Source organism: Nansenia antarctica, assembly GCF_963989245.1.
Source record: "Nansenia antarctica genome assembly, chromosome: 7".
Classification (NCBI taxonomy): domain Eukaryota; kingdom Metazoa; phylum Chordata; class Actinopteri; order Argentiniformes; family Microstomatidae; genus Nansenia; species Nansenia antarctica.
In genome coordinates, this window is record NC_137677.1 from 53,001,324 (window position 1) to 53,023,563 (window position 22,240).

Below are 22,240 nucleotides of genomic sequence, written 5' to 3' on the forward strand. Positions count from 1 at the left end.
TCTCTCTCTCTCTCTCTCCCCCATCTCTCTCTCTCTCTCTCTCTCTCTCTCTCTCTCTCTCGCTCGCTCTCTCTCTCTCTCGCTCGCTCTCTCTCTCTCTCTCTGTCTCCCTTCCCTCTCTCGCTCGCTCTCTCTCTCTCTCTGTCTCCCTTCCCTCGCTCGCTCGCTCTCTCTGTACGTGTACGTTCCATTCTCAGAAACGCTGAAAACTCCATATCCATACATCTCCAAGGTTCAGACCTTTTGCTTCCATAAACGTTACGTCTAACACATGCATTCGTGGAGAAAATATATTTGAGTTAACCACGGAACGTAGTCAGAGATAATAATACCGGTGGTCAGAACTTGAATTATGATCAGCAAAATGGGAGGAAAGTCGTCGCTCGCTCACTGAAGTTGGAGGCTCGAGCTCCTTGTGGAAGTGGAAGAGGTGGCGGCAACACCACGAGCTCACTCTCTGAGAAAGGTGAGTCAGAACTTTCGCCCAAGTTTTATGAATTACATTTTTTATTTATTTTTTATTATTGTTAAATGTAATCATTATACTCACAAGTCAGTAAATATGTGAGTAAATATTGTGTTTTATTGTGGTATTCCGGGTAACATTACAGTCACTTAATTAAATGTGTGTTGAAATCCCTTCTTAAAGGAACATTATTTATTATTATTTATTCATTATCAGTACCCTAAATGTTTCCCTTGGCTTATGAAGTCATTTCTTTTATATTCAACATTTGGACACATATCATGGGGTTTGAACTAGTAGTATACTATATAACACAGCAACTTTGTGTCACGTTGTTGCGTTTTTCTCCCCAGTTCTCCCCACCAATTAATGTATTTTTTTAAAGTTTGAATAACCTTTGTAGTTTAATGTATGTGTTGTCTTCTATATTCATGTATTAGCCCGGAATGATGTGCATTTAAAGGGTATTGCCCATGCAGATAGTTCGGAAACGCATGAGTGGGGGAGGGGGAAATACATTCAACTGCACCACCAGACATGGGTCTCATCAGTAGCTTCCTATGTCCTTAGTTATTGTTATGAATGTATTGTTTTTACCATAAGCAGTAGTTACACCTCTGCTTACTGAACGAATGAAAGGACACCATGAGGCGTTAAATCACATTGTATGTGTCAATTTTGACATGGAACATTGAATAGACAAGTATGATTCAGCCTGCACTGTCCACATAGTGAGTCAATGGTATAGTTTAGCCTACCTGTTGCAAGAACACTAAAAAAGCATGACATTTTCTTGGCATGACATGGGATGTGGGCCACAAAGGCATCAGCTCTGTCACCTGTTGATCTGGTGGCTGTTATGGATCTTTATTTACCCATCATGGCCTTTGCTTGAGTCAATGGAGGTCATTCATATGAATCTGTGTTGTAGTAGACAGTGGGAGACTTTAAAAACGAGGAACGTTTAAGCTATTATCATTATTATCATTTGCTCTTTTTACCCAGCCCCCACTTAGGTTTATGGGCTAATGGGCAGTCATATCGTTTGATAACACACACTAACAGGCCTTTTGAAAGTATGGTTTTTATACAACAGTACACAGATAATTGAATTGTACACTAGTATGTATGTTGATTATCCATTTCTACAACATTTTAAATAAATAAAGAGAAAAATAATAACAAGAAAGTTTGACCTCTTGACTGATTTCAATGGTTTGGTTGTAGCCAAAGCAAATAACTGGTTTAGTGGCATCTGTTAAAGGAACAATGGGTTTTTATTATAGTTCAATTGCTTGTCCTGGATGATTCTACCCTTTTCCATGTATGGAGTTCTAAAAGCTGTTAGTATCAATGTTAAAAGCCATTAGTGTGCCTTTTACTGTGACCTGTGTACGCTGCCCCAATGTTTGAGAATGATGCCAGTGAGTGGTAACTATGAATTGGTTTAACTCTTCAACATTCTGTTCTGAGAGATTATATTGTTTTTTTCTGATTAGATGAGTTTCAAAAGATGGGAGACGGTTGCATTTCTCAGTTTCCTCGCGGGCATAGATGCATAATATTGTTGGCTGTGTGGGGTTTTACATGTCTATCTATGGTTCAGTGATCTGATTTGAGACGACACTTCCCGCCTTTGGTTTCAGTGGTGAGTGTGTTCAGGTTAGGAATGAGATTGAGGACAATGCTGTGTTTCATATGGACTATTTTGCCCTCAGTCAAGTTGTAGTCTGTTGTTGAATTTTTTGTCTAAATCAATGCATTTTGATATCCTAGCTGTTCAAGGTAACCCTTGTGCAATTGCCTTAGGAGATGGATAACCAATGTTAGAAATGAAGGAAGACCTTCATTTCAAGCTCCATGCATTCAAAGGAGAACATTCATTCCTCTTTAGACCAGCTTTACCGAAAGTACCTGATCCCCAGATAGGGAGCGTAAGCCCATGTGACAACAACCTCTGCACCTTAAATAATTCCAAAGCAATATTTGTTTATATAGATGGAGGAATGCCCCTCTATGCAAGGAGGATTGCAGTTCACATGGGCTACAAGGCAAGACCGACACTCAGAAATCTGTTTATTTTGACTTATTTAGGATCTGGGTTGGTTACATGGTTGTTGTGTCTGGCTGTACCCTAACTGTATCATTGTCTTTAGGCCATATATTGAGACACATTGGAACTGTGAGAAACCTGAGTATACATGTTGTTACGGCAACTGCTCTCTTGCTGCAGCATCAGAGAATCAATTTCTATTCTCGGACCTAAACTGCGATGATTATGACTCAGTGCCCTTTTTTGAGGAGTGTAGCAACCAGACTATTCCCATTCTCCTCCTGATAAAGCACAAAAGCCATCCAGGCATATCTAATCAGCGATTCAAATTGTGTAACTCTGGAGATAGTGGTGTAATATACATTATATGCCGTTATGAAAAGGAAAGTGACTATTGAAGGAAAGGGCAGGGGAATACATGTGCTCTCATACATGCCAACTGGGTATGGTTGTCTGACTTGAAATTGAGAAAACTATTACCGGTATATAGATTGCTGGATACATTAACTGTATGAACCCCAAGTGAGGAATTTCCAATGTTGTGTGATTATGGCCCTTCTTTTTTGGTGTGACATTCCTGTATTTTTTCTCGTAACATTTGGCTTGTTGTGAATAATCTCTCTTATGCCGTCATATCATGTCTACTGAGGGTAAATAATTAGGTACTGCAACTCTAACATAAAAGTTCAGTAATTTCTTGTTGTGTACTATGAATTGGTTCATCAGAGATTTGATTGCATTATAATTAGCTAAAGTAGGATCTTGTTTCTATGCTAGAAATGGGACATGTAGTTAAATAAAAATAATTCTCCTGTGAATTATTAATGGTGGAGCTTTAAACCTTTTTGCTTTCCTCAGTATGTCCATGTAGGTCAGCTATCTGCAACCTTGGCCATGGGCAGCCTCTATTGTGGTTATCTTGTTTTGAGGATAACCCTGGATACTAACTCTGAGAACGCTGCTCCACATACCAAAGAACTGCCTGTAGATGGCAGAGAAAGTTTCAAGTCTGCATTGATTAGCTTTTAAGATAGTAGTTTCCTGCTGTTTGTAGTCTGGAACACAAACACTCATAGTAGTACCACAGGCTTGGTGTTTCTGTTAGGTTGACTACGGTACTATACCTACGCACCTGCACTGTACTCTGTGACAAGCAACAAAGACTGGGATTTTCACGCAATTATAACATCATAAGAAACACCAATATCTGTACAACAGATGTCTGATATAGCATTCACGTCTTGAAATGTTTCAGACCAGTCCCAGGGCTTCTGATAAAGTGAGCTGTAAAGTAATTATAAGCAAACGCCAATGGTTCCTCTACCTTAGTAGTGCATGCACCCACACCATAAGCTGACAGTGGAGGTCTGTATAAATAGCTCTGCGTTTGCATAGATAGTTGTAAATCATTACAGGAAGAGTTGGTTAATGATTAAGTGAGACAAAAGGATAGTAGTCACACTTAGGTGCATCCATCCAAAGTCCCTGTTTATTTTCTTCCAGCTTCTTCATTAATCGGCTGCCAATCTCACCAGACAGACAGCAACCTTCATTGTCATCAAAGAAAGTCATTTAAGAAGAAGATATCTGTAGGGAATAGTACATCTTAGCCATTGTGTGTGTGGCCTCAGAAATTGACTATTACATCGCATTCATAAGGCATGGCTGTTTTGGTATCCATAGGTTTTACCTCAAAAGCTTGGGTTTAAGGGAGTGATTTAAGAGTAACACCCCAAGACATTCTCCCCACAATTGAGATTATATAGGTAAGTCCAAGTTGGGAGGGTGAAGTAAGTAAAGAGTATGTTGCTCAATTTCATTTAGCCTCATAGGTGCTATTGAGAAGTGTCTCTAAAGCATATCTTTTTAATAATCTCGTTATCGAGGGGTTTAGAAGTATGAGCAGTAGCAATGCCACTCACTTTATGTTACTGTGCCCGTGCCTTACAAAACAGGAGTCAGCGATGGGGTTAGAATGGAGATTTCAATGGACTCGTCCTTCTTGCATGCCTGACCCTTATGTTAGATGGAAGGAAGGTGGGAGGGGGTGAGGGTGGGGGGTTGCATGGCACGAGCGTCTGTTGACAAAGAAGCAGGATTCTCAAGTCACCATAGCAACACTTTTATTGCCTACACTGGTTGATCACTGTGTTTACTGATTATTTATGAAATACGCAGTGAACCTTCTGATGAAAATGACTGCCTCTTACCTTGACAAATAAGGTCATAAGGATAGCAGTTGCTGCTGTTAATGAGGCATGGAATTGTATGTTTTGGCACTTATAGGACTCAATGGAATTGTAGATTGTCTCATGGTTGAAATAAAATGAATACTGGATAAAATGCACAAATGGAGGTACTTGCGTGACTACCGTGATATTTTGTTTGTTTAGTTTTTTTGATTGAGACAGTAAAGTAAAAAGGAGAGGGCATATCAGCAGGGCATGGGCTGGATTCGAACGCATGCCGACATGGGCATACATGTGCACTATAATCCAAAGTGCTAGTCCACTGGACCACTCCAGGCCACATGAATTTCATAGCTTTGAAGGTGTTGCTTTTTGTTTTGTAGAGAAAGTTCATCAAAGCAAGGCTGCTGGCTCCACATAGCCAATCAATACAGATGGATCTAGGTTCTCATAATAATTGATTGAGTAGTATCGTTAGAATATTGACACATGTCAGCTCATGTTGAAGTGAAAGGCTAATCATAAACTCTGCAGTCAGGAATGTCTAGTTTGTTCATATCTGCATGCATGGATTTACTCAATGTGAAATATGTAGAGCTGAAGGGTATGGCAAAACTGTACAATTTAACAGTGACGTTTGGGGGAAACAATGTAGCTAGATTTAGTTATTGACTGTCCTCCATGGCTGTGTATTCAAAGCTATTTTGCATGGTGGAACAAGTTAAAGTAAGAGATGCATCCCATAGGCTGTGTTTTTTCAAAGACATAGAAATATGGGGTTCCAATATATATACAGTATATATATTATTATATATTAAAAAAAAGAAAAGAGTTGGGTAATTACTGTGTTGCAATGAGCATCACTGCTCTCTGATTGAGAAATACGTCTCTTCTCATTTCTCGGCCCCACAGTCCCTTCCGCAGGGACAGGGTATTTACACAACCCATACATAAAATGATGGATTAAAATTACAAGGATTACCAGATGCTGTAATTGCCGTGGTAGTGCTCTTGTCAGGACTTGAGAAGCATTCTGCACCCAGCCGTCCTTGGTCTTCGAAATGCCAACTGTCCACAGACGTGAATGTCACTGTGGGAGCTGTGATTTGGGTGCATTTGATCATTGAAATGTGATTGTGACCATTTCTTCTCTTCATGATAACCCACCCATTTCTTCTGTTGGGACTCTTTTCGCCCAATCCGCTTTGCTAAACATCACAGACTTGGGTCTGACCATGCTTTGAGGAGCTTGCAGATCAACGCCTGGAGAGACGAGGTTATAGACAAGAGACACGTGGCCTCAGTGTTATCATTTGTAAAATATTTGTACTGGCCAGGGTAAAGCCAAAATGTTTTATCATTTGAACTTTCACACACAATACAATGTGTGATGTCCTGATACGGTCCTGTACACTGGTCCTGCACAACGTTATTGCACAATGATTCAAGTCCGAAAATTGCCATTTAGGTCAGAAGGCTCCAATGTGTGATGTGGCTAGTCTGTTTGTAAAGTTAGTACCCAGAGTCAAATATGACCCTCCTTCACTGATGAACTCCCTTCGCCGGCTTTTTGGCGACAGTCAAACAACCTTTTCAACGTATTAAAAAAAAAAGGTCTTCTAGCTATATATGGTGCTACTTTCACAAATATCTCTGTGAATGACTAACGTCACTAGTCAGTGCTTCCGTGTATTTTTTTTCTCAAGAAAAGCCAGGAAGCAATACTGTCTGGTGTGGGCCTTTAAGACCTGGTCATTTGTAATCACCTTTCAGAGGATCTGGCCCAAAGTTAGTTAAAGTATCAGTGAATGAAAGGCTGCCAACTGCAATGATGCTTTGATATTTCATATATTATAATATATTGATATTATATCTATTGCAAAAGGCTTAACTTACTACTAACCTAATTACTTACATGTATAAGTATAATTTAGGTGAACACTCAGCACCAGTGTTTTGTAGGTCTTACATTTCTAACCCATATGACCCTTAGCTCTGCAATATCGAAAACCATTGAAAGAAATAGTAATCTTAAAAGTGTTTCCACCTCTAGCGAGGCGTGGGAGCAGTGGTTCCCCCACAGTGATCACATCCCCCACAGTTTTCCCGACCTACATTGGCTGTTAAGTGAGTCATTGAGTATGGCAAAGAATAATGCTCAAATAGTTGCTGTGGCTACCTGTTAGTGGTATCATTATCTATCCTCCCCTCCACCACCACCACCACTCTCCTCCTCCCCCCACTCCATCGCACTCTCCCTTCCCCCAACACTAAAGACTGCAACCCAACCAAAAGCTTCAAAGGCGGGTTTTACTCCGCAGAGCAGTTCAAGAGAAAATGGCTGCTGGTTTCCAGGTCTTGTTTGCACATCTGTCAGGAGGTGACTCTCCAGGAGAAAATGGGGTCCTCAGCATGTTAGGGTAGAATGTGTCTTTGCCTTCCTTTCTTTTTTTAAACTTATTTATTTATTTTTTTATGTTTTGCTACATAAATCACTTTCAAAATCTACACATAAATGCCTGGCTGTAGCATAGGAAATACTGCCTTGATATCTTATCTCCTACTGTATGCATGCTTTCTTCCTCACATGGCATCATTAGTTTTAACCCTTTATTCCAATTGATAATTGTTTTGTTGTACGAAGGTGCTTTTCCATATTTTGGTAAATATTGGCCAGGCTGGTCGTGTTAGATTTACGAATAGCCTAGACTCTCCTGTGTTGTTCAAAACAGCAACAACAGCAACAACAACAACAACAACAACATACTCTATGTTGTTGTTGTTGTTGTTGTTGTTGTTGCTGTTGCTGTTTTGAACAACAAACATGCTGTTAGCATTATGTGACTGTATTGTCTAATGAGGTTGTAATGGCTCAAGTAGTAGTTTTGGTACCATTTTGTTCATAGCAACTACTGGTAACTACAACTACTATAAGTCAGTTTTCAGTAAAATTGTGTCGTATATCCACCACAGCCTCAAGCATGGCACTCAATTGCATCCTAAGTGCCTTAGCCCTAGTGAATGGCTTGGAGGTTGTTGGTGTGGTTTTACACTGTAAAGTAATCACTGTGTAGTAAACATGCTAGTGATGACCCTAATGAGTCTGAGGCCACTGCTGGGGAGCTCATCATTGCCCAGTGGGATGTCCATTTGTCCCTCCAGTCTAATGTCACTCAAGTACAGTCAACTGCTTAATGCTGGCTTAATGCTGGCTGTCAGGAATGCATGCACCAAACCAAAATATTTGGAGCTAGTGAAAGTAGTAGTATTTGAAATGGGATTGGTAAACTGCCCTGGCCTTGCACTTAAACAGTTTACTATAATACAATTGTATTTATCATGAGATTACTTTACTGTATCAGTAGCCTATTACACACCCAATTTATTTCATTAGCTAAATGAAGGTGTGTAAAAAGTCCTATTTGATGAAGAGTGTCAGGTAGGCTGTTAATCGTTTCTTGTTGCTGAACACTAAATCAATGTGCAGGAATTGATCTGTAATGTGTGGTGAGGGCACTACATTTTGATCTACCCTCATTAACCATTATTATGTGAGTGATTCATCTGTCTATAACTGGACACTCAAATCCACATACAGTTTTCTACCTCCCTGTTGATTGCCCTCTGTCCAGAGATTCACCGCCAGGGAATAATGTCTCATCCCATCCCTTACCTAATTACCCGGGAGAGAGACACAGGAGAGACATCTTGGCTTTTGGGTTGAAGGTGGAGGTCTATATTATGTGATGTGTATAAGAATTGTACACTTCTATGTGGTATTTTCAGTAATGCGCCAAATTATATGTAGAAATATGTTTACTGTAAGATTACAGTGGAACAACAATTATTTCAAGTGATGTTCCGATCCAAGTTAGATGACATGGCATTATGATACCACATTGATAATATTCATAGCAGAGTATGTGTTTGATGTGGTAATCCGGTGTCAATGCCAGTGTTCTCCGCCCCCATGTCAATTTGTTTGCTGTATGTTTTCCATTTGAACGGATCACAACTTCAAACTTGGACTGCACTTATCACTCCAGAGTGGCTAAGCCCTCCGCAACACAAAGCTAATGCATAGGTAAGCATTTCTGTCAGCTTCCCTGGAAGAGGCAGTGTTTTGTCAAGGGAAGCCTGAATGCCCAGGGAGCAGTGTAATGGATGATGGCGTCATATGCCCATCTGATACATGGATTAGTGCTGCTGCCTCCCCCCACTGGGACACATGCCCCCTCCAGGCTGCCTGCTAATTATGTTTCCAGTTGTTTGGTGTGGAGTGATGGCGGGCATGGGAGCAATGGCCCCCCAGCCTTGATGCAGATCACCCTTCCAGGCCCCTCTTGTTATCTAATTAACCATAGAGAGCAGTAGTGTGGCACTGAGCTCTGGAGGCCACCCGTGCTAAGGCAGAAAGTCTTAGCTAGCCAGGGGAGGATTGCCTTTTAGTAAATGGTGTTTCTTTACTGTATCATATTTCTTTCATAAATACATGATTTTTGGTTACTGAAATTACTGCATTAAGCTTTGTATGTGATTATCTGATTTCATTCACTTGGTCGTGTTTCCCTGGTGATTTGATATATTCATGCCAATACAAGGAAAATCTGTCTCAGTGGGAGACAGATTGTCATACCTGCTTCAAAATCATAGTGCAAGCTCTAGCTGTTGGAAAATTCATAAGACCAGGCGTCACACTCTCAGCCGATACCAGGGTTATTTCATTCAAGGCCCATGTCTGCTGTGGTGCAGTAAAGCTGGAGTCCAACTGAAAGAATATATCCCAAGGTGAAGGGGTGAATTATTCATGTTGAGTAATATGTTCAACCCAGCTGGCAGAATGCCCAGTGGTAATTGGGACAGCACAATTCTCTGTCTATTTTGTGCTGGTTCCTGCTTGTTGCTATGCTACCCGAGGGGAACTTGAGTCCTAGAAGTGTGTGGTATGGAGGTTAGAGAGACGTGCATTCCTGATCCCTGACTGTCTCTCACTAGGATTGTCTTGCTTGTTCATTTATCTCCTACAGATAAGGCTGAAAGCATATCACACAGCTGTCCACGATGCCCCTGTTGAAGTGTAGGCTAGTAGTAGGTCTAGTTCAATATGTTTTCTATCTCTAAGGTTATTTTGACCTCCCGTGGGAGTGTTCAAGGTTCCACGCTGCCTGTGTTTTTTTACAGGTATATATTTATTTTTATGTTTTGACTCTATTTTATGTTCTTTTAATGGCTGGTTTGGATTTATGATTGGAGATGCTAAGAGCTATGGAACTATTTTACAGCAGGTCACAACTAGTACAAATTCATGTTGTTAGTAGTTTGGTTTGTCTGTTAGGGTTCAGCTTCAGACATGGCACTTTGATAAGTGAATATATGCATCATTAATTTGCTTTGCATTTCACATGATTGAGCCTTCAGTACCTAGTTGAGTCTTCAGGTTTAAATTCAGTGGTTTTGAGGTAAATTGCCCTATTAAAAGTAGTATTAAATTTGCACCTGCTTCTTTCTTATTCCATTATACACGGTGTACTGCTACTGTACTGCTATTAGTTCATATTGTTGGAGAATGATGAATCATAAATTTTTGTAAAGTGCTCATTAGCCTGTAGGCAAGGTCTTATCAGTGGGAACAATAAAAATGCAATGCTATGAATCAAAAGGGCTTCTTTTTTATGATGTTTCTTTTCAGCTCCCTTTAGTGTTGTAAGATTCCCAGTTGAAATGTTAACGTGGGCGCCGGTAAACCGTTTTTTTTTTCTTGGAGAAAACGATAATGATGTGGAAGTCAGGCTCCTAACTTGGTAAGGAAATTAGCCTTATGCTGCCTTTTGTATTTTACTAGATAGCAATAGGAGTCCAGAATCGAATGCCCTCACTGCTCTTTTAGGCCTCCCTCCATCTAGATCACTGGCCAGGTCACTAATGGTGAATGCCAAGCACTTTACCCTGGAAGCCAAATGGACATGGACACTGTTGTCAGGTCAGAGTAAAGTGATGGGGAATACTTAGCCTGAGCCGTGCAGATGGATTGGCTGGTTAAGTGACCTAGTCATTGACACTCTCAGCGGGTGGAAGGGTGCAGCGATGGGCAAGGGGGAGCCCAGCCCCATACTAATGGAATCAGGAAGTTGGGACATCCCAGGTGCCTGTGTGAATGCACGACTGCACTGCTAACCACAGAAATAGAGACAGATTTATGGTGCAGCTTTATCTTTTAACACAGGGACATGGTATATGTCATCTGCTCAGGATGATTGGAAACGTACCTAGACATAGTTCTTCCACCTTCAGGGGAAGATTGTCATCTTGTGAAATGATATAGTGTTTAATGAATCTATATCTCTAAATATCTCTCTCTGTTTTATTTTCCAGAGTGGGCCCCCATCCTTCCTACATACCTCATCCATTGAGGTGGTCTAAAATGAGTATAACCAGTGACGAAGTGAACTTCTTGGTCTACAGATATCTCCAGGAATCAGGTATGGCTGTCCCCTCTCTTCTGTCTGCTCAAATTGCTATTTTACCTAACCAATTGCTGTATTTATTTATTTGTATATGAGAATCGACAATTTGAATAAAATGGTTTTGTAATCAACGTTAACGTTGATTGTAAAAGCAAACATTTTCCAAGGGGAGAATGCAGGTGCTAGCGGTTCTAGAATTATGTGGCTTGTGGAAATCAGGCCATCAGGTTCTCCCATTATGCCTGTCTGGTGGACATTCAGAATATCGCTTTCCCTTCATATGTATAGGTGTCAACATGCCATTCACGCTAACCTATTTTTCAGGGTGTGAATGAATTATTGAGATCCTAGCTGCTAGTATTTTATTACTCCTTTGTTGGAGCCTTCTTTTGAAGCCAGTCGTTTTGAGAAAACAATGATCGCTCTGGCATTTCAACATTTCTCTCCTTTTAAAAAAGTAGACTTGGCACGGTTGATTGATATCACATCTTTTTTAATTGTTTAGATTTTTGCTCACATTGAAATAGAATATTTAAGAGATGCTACGTAAGACGTGGCAGACGTTCGATAATATGTTTATGCAAGAGGTGTTGCTGGGGAACAGTGTTTATAGCTCATGTATTATTGTGTGTCTGTGTCCAGGTTTCTCCCACTCAGCGTTCACCTTTGGCATTGAGAGTCACATCAGCCAGTCCAACATCAATGGAACACTAGTGCCCCCTGCTGCCCTTATATCCATCCTGCAGAAAGGCCTCCAGTATGTGGAGGCAGAGATCAGCATTAATGAGGTGAGCCTAGGGTCTCCAGGCCCTCTGGCAGTAGAGCTGTCTAGTGGAGCTTTATGCTATAAAAAGGTTGCTGCTGTCAAAAGACACACCACACAGATCTACTACATTGAAATCAATGGTGTTATCTACACACAGGAATTGCTGCCCCCACTTACACAGTTGCTGTGATCAATTTATAGCTCAGGACTCTCTATGTAAAGCCAGATTTATGGAAATGATAAATCCTTTATGACAGCAATGGTGGTGTTGATATTAAATCAATACATTATTATGTATGCAAAAATGTTTGGAATGAATAGTCCGTTATTGCACTGAATGTGTCACTGTTCAGCTGCCATGTCTTATGTTGTTCTAACAGGATGGCACAGTGTTTGACGGGCGGCCAATCGAGTCCCTGTCACTCATCGATGCGGTGATGCCGGACGTGGTGCAGACGCGGCAGCAGGCCTTCCGCGACAAGCTAGCCCAGCAACAGGCTGCCTGCGCCATGGCAGCCGTCGCCGCTAGCAACCAACCGAACGCACCAAAGAACGGGGAGACGCCGGTGAATGGGGAGGAGAACGGCACGTACAACATGAGTAAGAACACACTCCTCTTCTAAAACAACCAAACTCTCTCTCTCTCTCTCTCTCTCTCTCTCTCTCTCTCTCTGTCTGTACAGCTTTAAGAGAGCGAGGGAAGGGCGTGATACTCTAAAGTGGTGTGGTTTTCACCCAATGTGAGGTCATTAGTAACATTACATTCAGTGTGGGTGAATTTGAACCCTCCTGCATTCACCTTCATTGTTCCTGCCTAACTGTTTGGCTGGTTCTAAAGTTCAGTCAGTGAAAGAGGAGAGGTGTGTATCAGGTGAAGCTCTAGACTGGAGGGAAACCGATAGCGGATGTTTGTGTCAGAAGATCCCTGCGGACTTAAAGTGTAAAGTGTGTGTGTGGCATGAGGAAGAGCTTGCTCAGTGTAAGTAATGATTGAGTATCTGAGGAGGCAGGGATGCATCTCCTTACAAAGAATTTTTTTTTTTTGAAAATGTTTTTATCTAAAATGGCTAAACTAGCCCTTCTCTCAGTAGTTACTTTGATCTGACAGACAGAGATTGCTCCGTCAGCTTCAATTGGGCCAAGATCACATACTTTTGAGGCTATAATTGTGAATCTTAAGGGCTCTGCACACAGAGTGCGATTTCTGTTGCGCGTCAACGTTCCATTTTGAAGTTTGAATGGAAGTCTATGAGAACATCGCATTTACCAACACACGGCCCCGATTTTAATCGCACGGCGAACATTCGATTCCATTCATTTGACAGTGCGACAAAACTCGCACGCCGTGTGCTTTGTCCCATTCAAAATGAATGGAATCGAATGTTCGCCGTGCGATTAAAATCGGGGCCGTGTGTGGGTAAATGCGATGTTCTCATAGACTTCCATTCAAACTTCAAAATGGAACGTTGACGCGCAACAGAAATCGCACGCTGTGTGCAGAGCCCTTTAGATAACGCTGTTATTTAAAACTAAGAAATGGTCTTTGCTTTTGCCTGTAATATTTTGAAGGTAATTGGAATTCTCCATGGTCATAGACAGCAATGATTAAAAAGGGGGAAAGGTTAAACAGTTACCTGATGATAAAAAGTAAAAAGAAAAGTACATTTACTGCAGGTAAGAAGCTGCATATAGATTTGGGCTGAGAAGGAAACAGAAACGTATTTGCCGTATTTGAAATCCCGAGCAGTATTGATTGTGTGTGTATGTATGTGTGAACAGATAACCACATTGAACCCATGGAGATGGATGTGGACGTGGAGATCCCAGCCAATAAGGCCACGGTCCTCAGAGGACATGAGTCTGAGGTGTTCATCTGTGCCTGGAACCCCGTCAGTGACCTGCTGGCCTCAGGGTGAGTCTCCTTGAGGGCTGTCGGGGGGGGGGGGGGTTGGCTTCTCTGAAGGTGGGAGACGAGAGTGTGGAAGTGTGCTGCCTTAGATCTTTTGATTGATCACTTAAATTGCTCAGACTTCTGTACTTTCAGGCTTACTTGAACACACACCCACATACTGTACATGAACAGACTCCTCATTACTCTTACTAGCGGTCTACTGACTTGTGCTCCTATATTCCTCCTGTTTTCAGCTCGGGGGATTCGACTGCCAGAATCTGGAATCTGATTGAGAACAGTAACTCCAGCTCCACCCAGCTGGTGCTGCGTCACTGCATCAGGGAAGGAGGCCAGGACGTCCCCAGCAACAAAGACGTCACCTCACTGGACTGGAATGTAGGTTCTCAACCATCCTCCCAGATCTGTCTGTTACCTCTGATATGATGAGGGGGGCGGGGGGGGAACCTCACAGCCTCAGCCTCTGTACCCAGTGTACAGTTAGCCTTGATGGTTTTTTACTCTGATACACAACTAGCTGACAGTTTTAATTCTGTTTGAGTTCTGCATGAGGCTTGATGAACAATATTTTACAGAGCAGACAGATGAGTTGAGGAGCAGGACTAAGTTGAAAAATTACCATGTTGAGATGATATGTTGACACTGTTGCAAAGTTGTTAAAGCACACTCATAGCAGAAAGAGCCCGGGCCCTGATGAGATCTGTGGCAAGGTGCTGAAGCCCTGTACTGAGCAGCTCTGCAATATTATTTATATGATTTTTTTTTTATAGAATCTCTTGAGCTACAAAAGATACCAGTAATCTGGAAACACTCAACTATTGTCCCTGTCGCCAAGTGTTTAAACCCAAAGACCATGAATGATTTTACACCTGTAGCCATGTACATCTTTATTGATTAAGGTTTTTGAGAATGTGATAAAGCAGGCTGTGCAGGGTCCTTTAGATCCTCTGCAGTTTGCTTATAGAGGTGGCAGAGGTGGAGAGGACGCTGCCCTGGTGATGCTCAACTGCCAGTATCGTCACCTTGAAGGGCCCCTGACTGATGCTAGACTTCTGTTCATAAACTTTTCTTCTGCTTTTAACACCATGCAGACACATTTGCTTGTAGAGAAACTCCTCTATGATTTTAATCTTGATATTAATATCATTGGATTTTAGACTTTCTGACAAGACAGATCACAGTGTGAGAGTTAATGGTGTCCTCTCATACAAGATCCACTCATCCACTGGTTCACCCCAAGGATGTGTACTCTCTCCCCTTCTTGAATAGCTGTCGGAGCAGGTTTGAAAATAGACACATTATGACTAACTCATCTGCAAACTTTATAGTTAGCCTGCGGAAGGGTGGGGGGGACTGGTCGTTTATGACTTTGCGTCATGGTGTAAGGAGTGTTTCCTTGAACTGAATGTGTCTAAAACCAAGGACATGATTTAGATTTTAGCATGAAGTAGGAAGTCAGCACCCTTCCCCGAACGTACAGTTATTGAGAGAACTGAGGTTGATTTGGTGGAGAACTACACATATTTGGATACTGTGTTTGATAATAGATAAATGCGTCTTGAGAAAAAATATTTATTTTAATGTGTGAACCAAAATGATGACTCTCTACAGCACTTTTATTGAGTCTGTGCTGTCTTTTTGTATTGTAGTGTGGTTTGGGAACCTGAATCTGGCCAATAACAATAGGCTTGGTCGGCTTGTCAGAGTGGCCACTAAATGTATTGGGGTGAACCACGCACAGCTCTCTGACCTTAACGATCAGCAGGTCGTAAGGAAGGCACATGCTGTATTGGACCGTACTGACCACCCCCTGCAGAGGGAGTTTGAGCTTCTACCTTCAGGTAGAATGGGCTGGTTTCACAGACACGGCTTAAGCCTAATCCTAGACTAAAAAGCATCTTCAATGACTGATATTGTACTGTACTGTATTGTATTGTTGTCTCTGTGTCCTGGCTGGTATGTTGTATTTATGATGGGTTGAATGTGTTTTTAATACCTGGTTGCAACAACATTTCCCCATGTGGGATAATACGTTTGACTTGACTTGAGTGAAGTAACTCTTTATTTTTTTCCAACAGAGTGATGGAACACTCTTAGCAACAGGATCGTATGATGGATTTGCAAGGATATGGACTAAAGACGGTATGTGTCCTGTAGTCTTGCACTATTGGCATGTCTCACTGTTTTTGTATTTTTGTAATTCAGAATCATGTTTCCTTTGCTATTGGATACATCTATCTTTTTCTGATGAGTGTATTGTCTGTTATCCTACACAGGTAATCTGGCGAGCACTTTGGGGCAGCACAAAGGGCCCATATTTGCATTGAAGTGGAACAAGAAGGGGAACTCTATTCTCAGTGCTGGTGTAGATAAGGTATTTATACATACAGTGCATCAAATCAATCTCTGCTGTTTTCTTTTTATTTGTATAGTCTTTATTATTAAACCCATCTTTTAAGAATATAGGGTATTGTCTTGTTATATTATAACTGATATAGAATATGTAATCAATGTAATTTTCTAGACGACAATCATTTGGGATGCACACACTGGAGAGGCCAAGCAGCAGTTCCCCTTCCACTCAGGTAAGCCATAGTGTTAAGACCACCTGTGTACTGTGGGCCATCACAATACTAGAATATGAAGGCAATGATGTAAGTAAGAGGTATTTCAATATGTGACACACAGGCTGCAATCATAGCCATGAACTCTCAGAAGTGGAGTTGGAGCTGCCGTGAAACGGTTTTGCTTTCTCGCTAACAAGCTCTCAAGAGTCTCGCTCTTGCGTCCTCTGTATTGCCAACACACGTGACCGCCCTCTGAAACACCAGATGTTAACCAGCTACGCCACTGAGAAGCTAGAAATTCAACGGCACGGGTGGTGGTATCTCAACTTGGTTACACTCACCCCTCTTAACTCACTCCACAGCTGTTGAGCTGCAACTGCAGATCCAGGTCACGGCACCATTGTAACAGGCGTTACGTGAAACTGTCCTGCTTCCTTTGCTCACAAGCTCACATGAGACTGGAGCTTGCTTCCTCTGTGGTGCCAACACATGTGACCGCCCTCTGAAACACCCCAATGTTACCCAGCCACGCCACCACAAAAGCTAGAAATTCGATAGCGTGGGTGGAATTGTGCCACTCTAACTCGATTACACTTGGAAGGTCTATGAGTTAACCTTTTGATAACCCCCGCCTGTGTGTGTCTTCCCCAGCCCCAGCGCTTGATGTAGACTGGCAGAACAATACTACCTTTGCTTCGTGCAGCACAGACATGTGCATCCATGTGTGTCGGCTAGGGAGTGACCGACCCCTCAAGACCTTTCAGGGACACACGGTAAACAGCATTTCTATCATGTGTTATGAGTCTCAAAGTTGGGGTGAGCTGGTTATAATGGGGTAAATGAATAGGAAAGTAATGAATTTGTACCGTGAAAAGACATTCCGGATGTCTTCTATCTGGTGTTTGAATGCTATCCGGAGAGTCCTTTGACTAATGTCTGCTGTGTGTTTCAGAATGAAGTCAATGCTATAAAGTGGGACCCATCAGGGATGCTTCTAGCCTCCTGCTCTGATGACATGACCTTGAAGGTAAGATACATACTTTAATTGAAATATCAACACTAGGAAACATTCTAGGCTCCGAGTGAATTCCACCTTCTAGCCTGTTTTCTCTCCTGGACTCAAGGTGAATTTTATAATTAACAAGCCAGTGCTTTTGACAGATTCTCAGGCAGAGAGTGCAGTCTTATTGTGCTTGATATTTTTGTTTAATTTCTTGATTGAAACCATAGAATACAACTATATACTGGATTTAATGTCATAAGAACATAATGATTAGTCAAAGTGTGTTTTAATTATGTCTGATGTCTTCTCCCCAGATCTGGAGTATGAAGCAGGACTTGTGTGTCCATGATCTCCAGGCCCACAGTAAAGAGATATACACCATCAAATGGAGTCCCACCGGCCCAGGCACAGGCAACCCCAACTCAAACATCATGCTCGCTAGGTAGGATTGGGGCACCACACAGCACCCTACACAGCACCTAGGCCTGTTCTTAATTCTTGTGTGTGCATGTGTGTGCGCCAGTGAAGGAGTCCCTTGTCAAGGCCTGACATTGAGAGGAGACCGTGCCCCAGACAGACTCCAAGGGCTAGTAACTGTCAGTGGCCCAGAGACATAAAGTCCTGACCCAGACATGTGTGTGTAAATGTTATAGTTCAAATACCACAGGCATTTACGACCTCTACTCATTTCCCAGGGGATGTGCATATATTTCACTTTCCATGTAAAACTGCCACTATCGTCATGTGGAACTTGATAATGATCTAAATACCTAGAATGCCTCTATTGTAGGCAAAGCATGGCACTCGCATGATCCTATGGTCCTATCTGAACCTCTCTTTTTAAATTTGGTTTATAATATCAACATATTTTACAACATCTCTACAAGTCATTGTAGAGTCAAACCAGAAGATGTGGCTTACCTAATAATACCATTTTGATGAAGAAGTGTTAATGAATGTCAGCCCTTCTTTTCATTAACACTTGCTTTCAACAGTGTCTCTTGCTTTGTGGTGACAGATGTTCACAGCATCACAACCTAGCCAACAACATCACACTCCTCAGTTTGGCTGATGGTAGATCAGCATTTCACATGACAAGTTTGAGTTCAGCCCAACTCCTATCAAACCAACTTACTTAAATGTCTCATGGTGGTTTCATATCCATCTTTCAGTGTACTATTGGCAACAACAACTTGAGGCTTGAAAAAACGGTTATGTTACTATGATGATGGCATGTTAAAACTAAATGTTGTGGAACAAGGGTTTGGGATTCATAATAGAAAAAAATAACCATTATGCTTTGTTCTCCCCACAGTGCCTCCTTTGACTCAACGGTGCGGCTGTGGGATGTGGAGCGAGGTGTGTGTATCCACACACTGACCAAGCACCAGGAGCCTGTCTACAGCGTGGCCTTCAGCCCGGATGGCCAACACCTGGCCAGCGGCTCCTTCGACAAGTGTGTCCACATCTGGAACACCATGGTAAGTGCTCTGCTTAGCAGGACACAGCCAGACGTGTAGAGGATGTTGCAAGGTAACTTCAAGGTACTCTAGCAGTCTTCATCAGAGGTTGGATGTGAACTGGTTATGTTGTGGTTGCAGAGTGGAGCCTTGGTGCACAGCTACAGGGGGACGGGAGGCATTTTCGAGGTGTGCTGGAACAGCACCGGAGACAAAGTTGGAGCTAGTGCTTCAGATGGATCGGTGAGTCATATTTCAGTCACATAGAAAATCTGTGATGAATTTTACCATTACCTCCTAACACATATTGCTGTAGTCTCAAGTCACGAAAACATTCAGGAATGCAAGGAGAGGAACAAAAATCTTAAAACGCATATGTATTATTTACCGTGTTATATTTGCCCTGCAGGTATGCGTTCTCGATCTCCGAAAATAGCATCCTCCTGGCAGTGACTTTGAAGACGGACCGTGGAATGTGCAGCAAAATGCCTTCTTCTGACATCAGCAAACACACTTTCATTGCTCAAACACGCCTGACAGACATCGTGGAGGAAACCCTTAGAGAGTGGATACTGGAGGACAGCAAAAAAAAACTTTGAAACAACAACCTACTGAACAGCAGCTTCCGAGTTTGTGGATGTGTGTTTGAACACATTCTCCTGTTTGAGACAACAAGGAATATCTGTTGGGAGAATCATCCACAGGACTGGACTTAATCCAACCCACTTGGTTCAGCCATGTTTTAAAAGGTGCCTAAAGAGGAAATGACATACTGAGCTGCCTCCTGGCCAGCGGTACTGCTGCTATCTGGCTGAGGTCTGAATCACGCTGAACTTGAGGGTTTCCTTTAGGGGAGAGTTGTGAGAAGAGACAGACCAGTGTTTGGGTATGTTTGGCGAAAAGTGGTAAGAGAAAGGTTGTGTTTTTAGAACTTCTCTAAGCACATGTTAACTCGTGCGTCCTGAGAAACGCTATAGGGGCATTGAGTGTAACATGATTAGTGCTGCACTGGCATCCTCAAATGATGTGATGTTCAATTGCTCCTCAGCGGAGAATAGTTTGTTTCAAGAGTACTTCTTGTTGATTTTTCACAAACGGACTGAAAGTCCCCAAAAATATGCCGCAATGAGGTAGTTCTTTGCTCACATTTAATAACATCAAGGTCAACAAAAAATCTAAACTGCCAAGATAAACTTGTAATAACGTTTAATTCATTTGAGGAAAAAAAAAAGTTATTTTTTTTGTGGACATCTCTACAAGATGTGAAAAGCGTGGTTTATAAATATATATTCCCCCTTCTGGATGTAAATTTAATGAATGTAAAGATGTATGTATGTAAATTAGATGAATACACAGACTTATATACTGTGTATATATGTTTATATACAGTACACTTTAATGTCAACCTCTAGAGGCTCAATACTGGCTAGAGCTGTCGCATCTTTGCTGATGCTCACTTTCAAGAACTTCATTGCATGTCAGACCGATTTCTTTTCTCACAGTGTATGTTCTTTTATTCAGCCAATGATGTCTATATCAGGTTGGTGTATCTGGTCATAGGTGGCATCGAGCAAGAGCTGAGGTAATTTCACTGACAGCTAAAACACTTAAAGCCATGGAGATCTGTGCCTCAACTTTACCGTGAATCAGTGAAGCATAGGTGAACAAGCAAAATATGGGATAGTCCCTGCGTTGTGTTGGTCCCCTTGCTCAGGTCTTAGATGTCGCTTTTGGATGCGTAACAGGACATCATGACTCCTATCACACCATATATGCCAGTCAAGTTCATCTGTATCCAGTCTTTGTGACTACTAATGAACTTGATGCGGAACACACAAGAGGCTGAACAGAACCAGAACACGTGGATAAACCAGGAAAAGGAGAGTTTTATTCTGTCTCAATGCTGCTTTAGTAGCAATGTGTCATGACTGTTCATCTACTGAGCTTTTTTCTAACAATATTCCTCTCTTTGACATCTTCCCCTGCTCGCCACGATCGGTCTGGCGGAAATCCAGCTTACACTTTGACTGATTGGTCAAGTGAAAGTCCTGCTGTCGCTTCAAAGCTGTGATTGGTTGAGTTGAGTTGTGGTCCCGATGTTACCACCGCCTGATCTAATAGGTCAGATTTGACTTCAACATTTGAAATGCCTGTATTATGGGCTTAGCTTTAATTGTGTACAGTATGTCTGCATCTGCTTACTGGGGTCTAATGTGAGAACAGTATCTTCAAACTAACAAGCCACGACTTTGATATGCCTTTTTCTGGTCCATCTTCCTCTTTCAGTAAAGCTAATTTTTAGAGCAATGTGAAGTGCACTTTTTCAGAAGGTAGGGTCAGCTTTTGTTTGGATTTTGTGGAATGAGGAAGGCCAGCATTTTATTTTGTTGTCTTTTTTTTTTTTACGTCATAATCGGGCGTTGATGGATGGTTCACTGTTGTCTGACTTCCTTTTTTGCTAAGAGCCATTATTGTCTGTGTCAGACTGAGAATCGGGCTGCGGTTGGTGGCCATCTTGACATGCTGAGGAGCCCAGTGTGGAAAACGTGCTGTGACAACCATCTCTCTCACCCTAGTCTATGGTATGTCACCTGTTTCCAAGACAAAACAATGAAGTCACTCTCAATGTCTCAAATAAATCACTCTATTTTGATATTAGAAAACACTGTGTCTGTGTCCTGTATTTGTGTATTGTTGTTTCCCTTATTGCCAGTTGAATAAATAGCACAATCATTTTATTGTGTATAGCTGAACTTCAAAGGTATCTTGACATCCACTCAAGCCCTCAAGATCCAAGACACCCATCACAAAACCTCAATAATTGCTCTTAATGTTTAATAATGTATAAAATAGAACTGAAAAGTAAAAATAAAAAGATAGAAGACATAGCATATTCAAAAACCTAAATTACAATTGTTTTTCTTCTAAACAACCTCGTTTGAAGAGATATGGTATTCTTATTCTCAGATGCATTGAGATGTAATGAGACAGAAATTAAGGCATACTGTTGGTCTGGTGATATGTTGAATTGATTACATGTTTTCAAGTAATTATGGCCCATTTAAAGGTCAACCTCCTGGTTCTTCATCAATAAGAAATGTCAGGTTTGTACTATTGACTATCTGACTTGAACATGAGATGCAGTGAGATAGCCTTGGGACTATCCAATGACTAACATTGATATAGTTTGATAATGTAATTCCATGCTGTCTTTTTTACTGATTAAGAGGGCTGTGTATCTTGGTGCTGTGACAAATTAATTAGCAATCCATTTACACAAACTCTTCACTCTATCACGTATTGTCACATGAGATAAGAGGCACCTAAATATATCCTGTTTCTCTGTCATTAGATCATACTTTT

General features: G+C 41.6%; 1 protein-coding gene across 1 annotated transcript; it reads left to right on the top strand.

Moving 5' to 3' along the window:
* The first annotated feature begins 200 nt into the window (after positions 1 to 200).
* On the top strand, positions 201 to 21,514 carry tbl1x (transducin beta like 1 X-linked). Its single transcript, XM_080536465.1, has 15 exons — positions 201 to 466; positions 11,081 to 11,187; positions 11,815 to 11,960; positions 12,319 to 12,538; positions 13,718 to 13,850; positions 14,084 to 14,225; positions 15,926 to 15,989; positions 16,124 to 16,221; positions 16,372 to 16,432; positions 17,066 to 17,187; positions 17,367 to 17,441; positions 17,732 to 17,859; positions 18,733 to 18,898; positions 19,019 to 19,120; positions 19,287 to 21,514. Exons 2-15 carry the CDS (start codon positions 11,130 to 11,132, stop codon positions 19,311 to 19,313), a joined length of 1,542 nt encoding a protein of 513 aa, XP_080392591.1. The 5' UTR covers positions 201 to 466; positions 11,081 to 11,129; the 3' UTR covers positions 19,314 to 21,514.
* Positions 21,515 to 22,240: the final 726 nt, after the last annotated feature.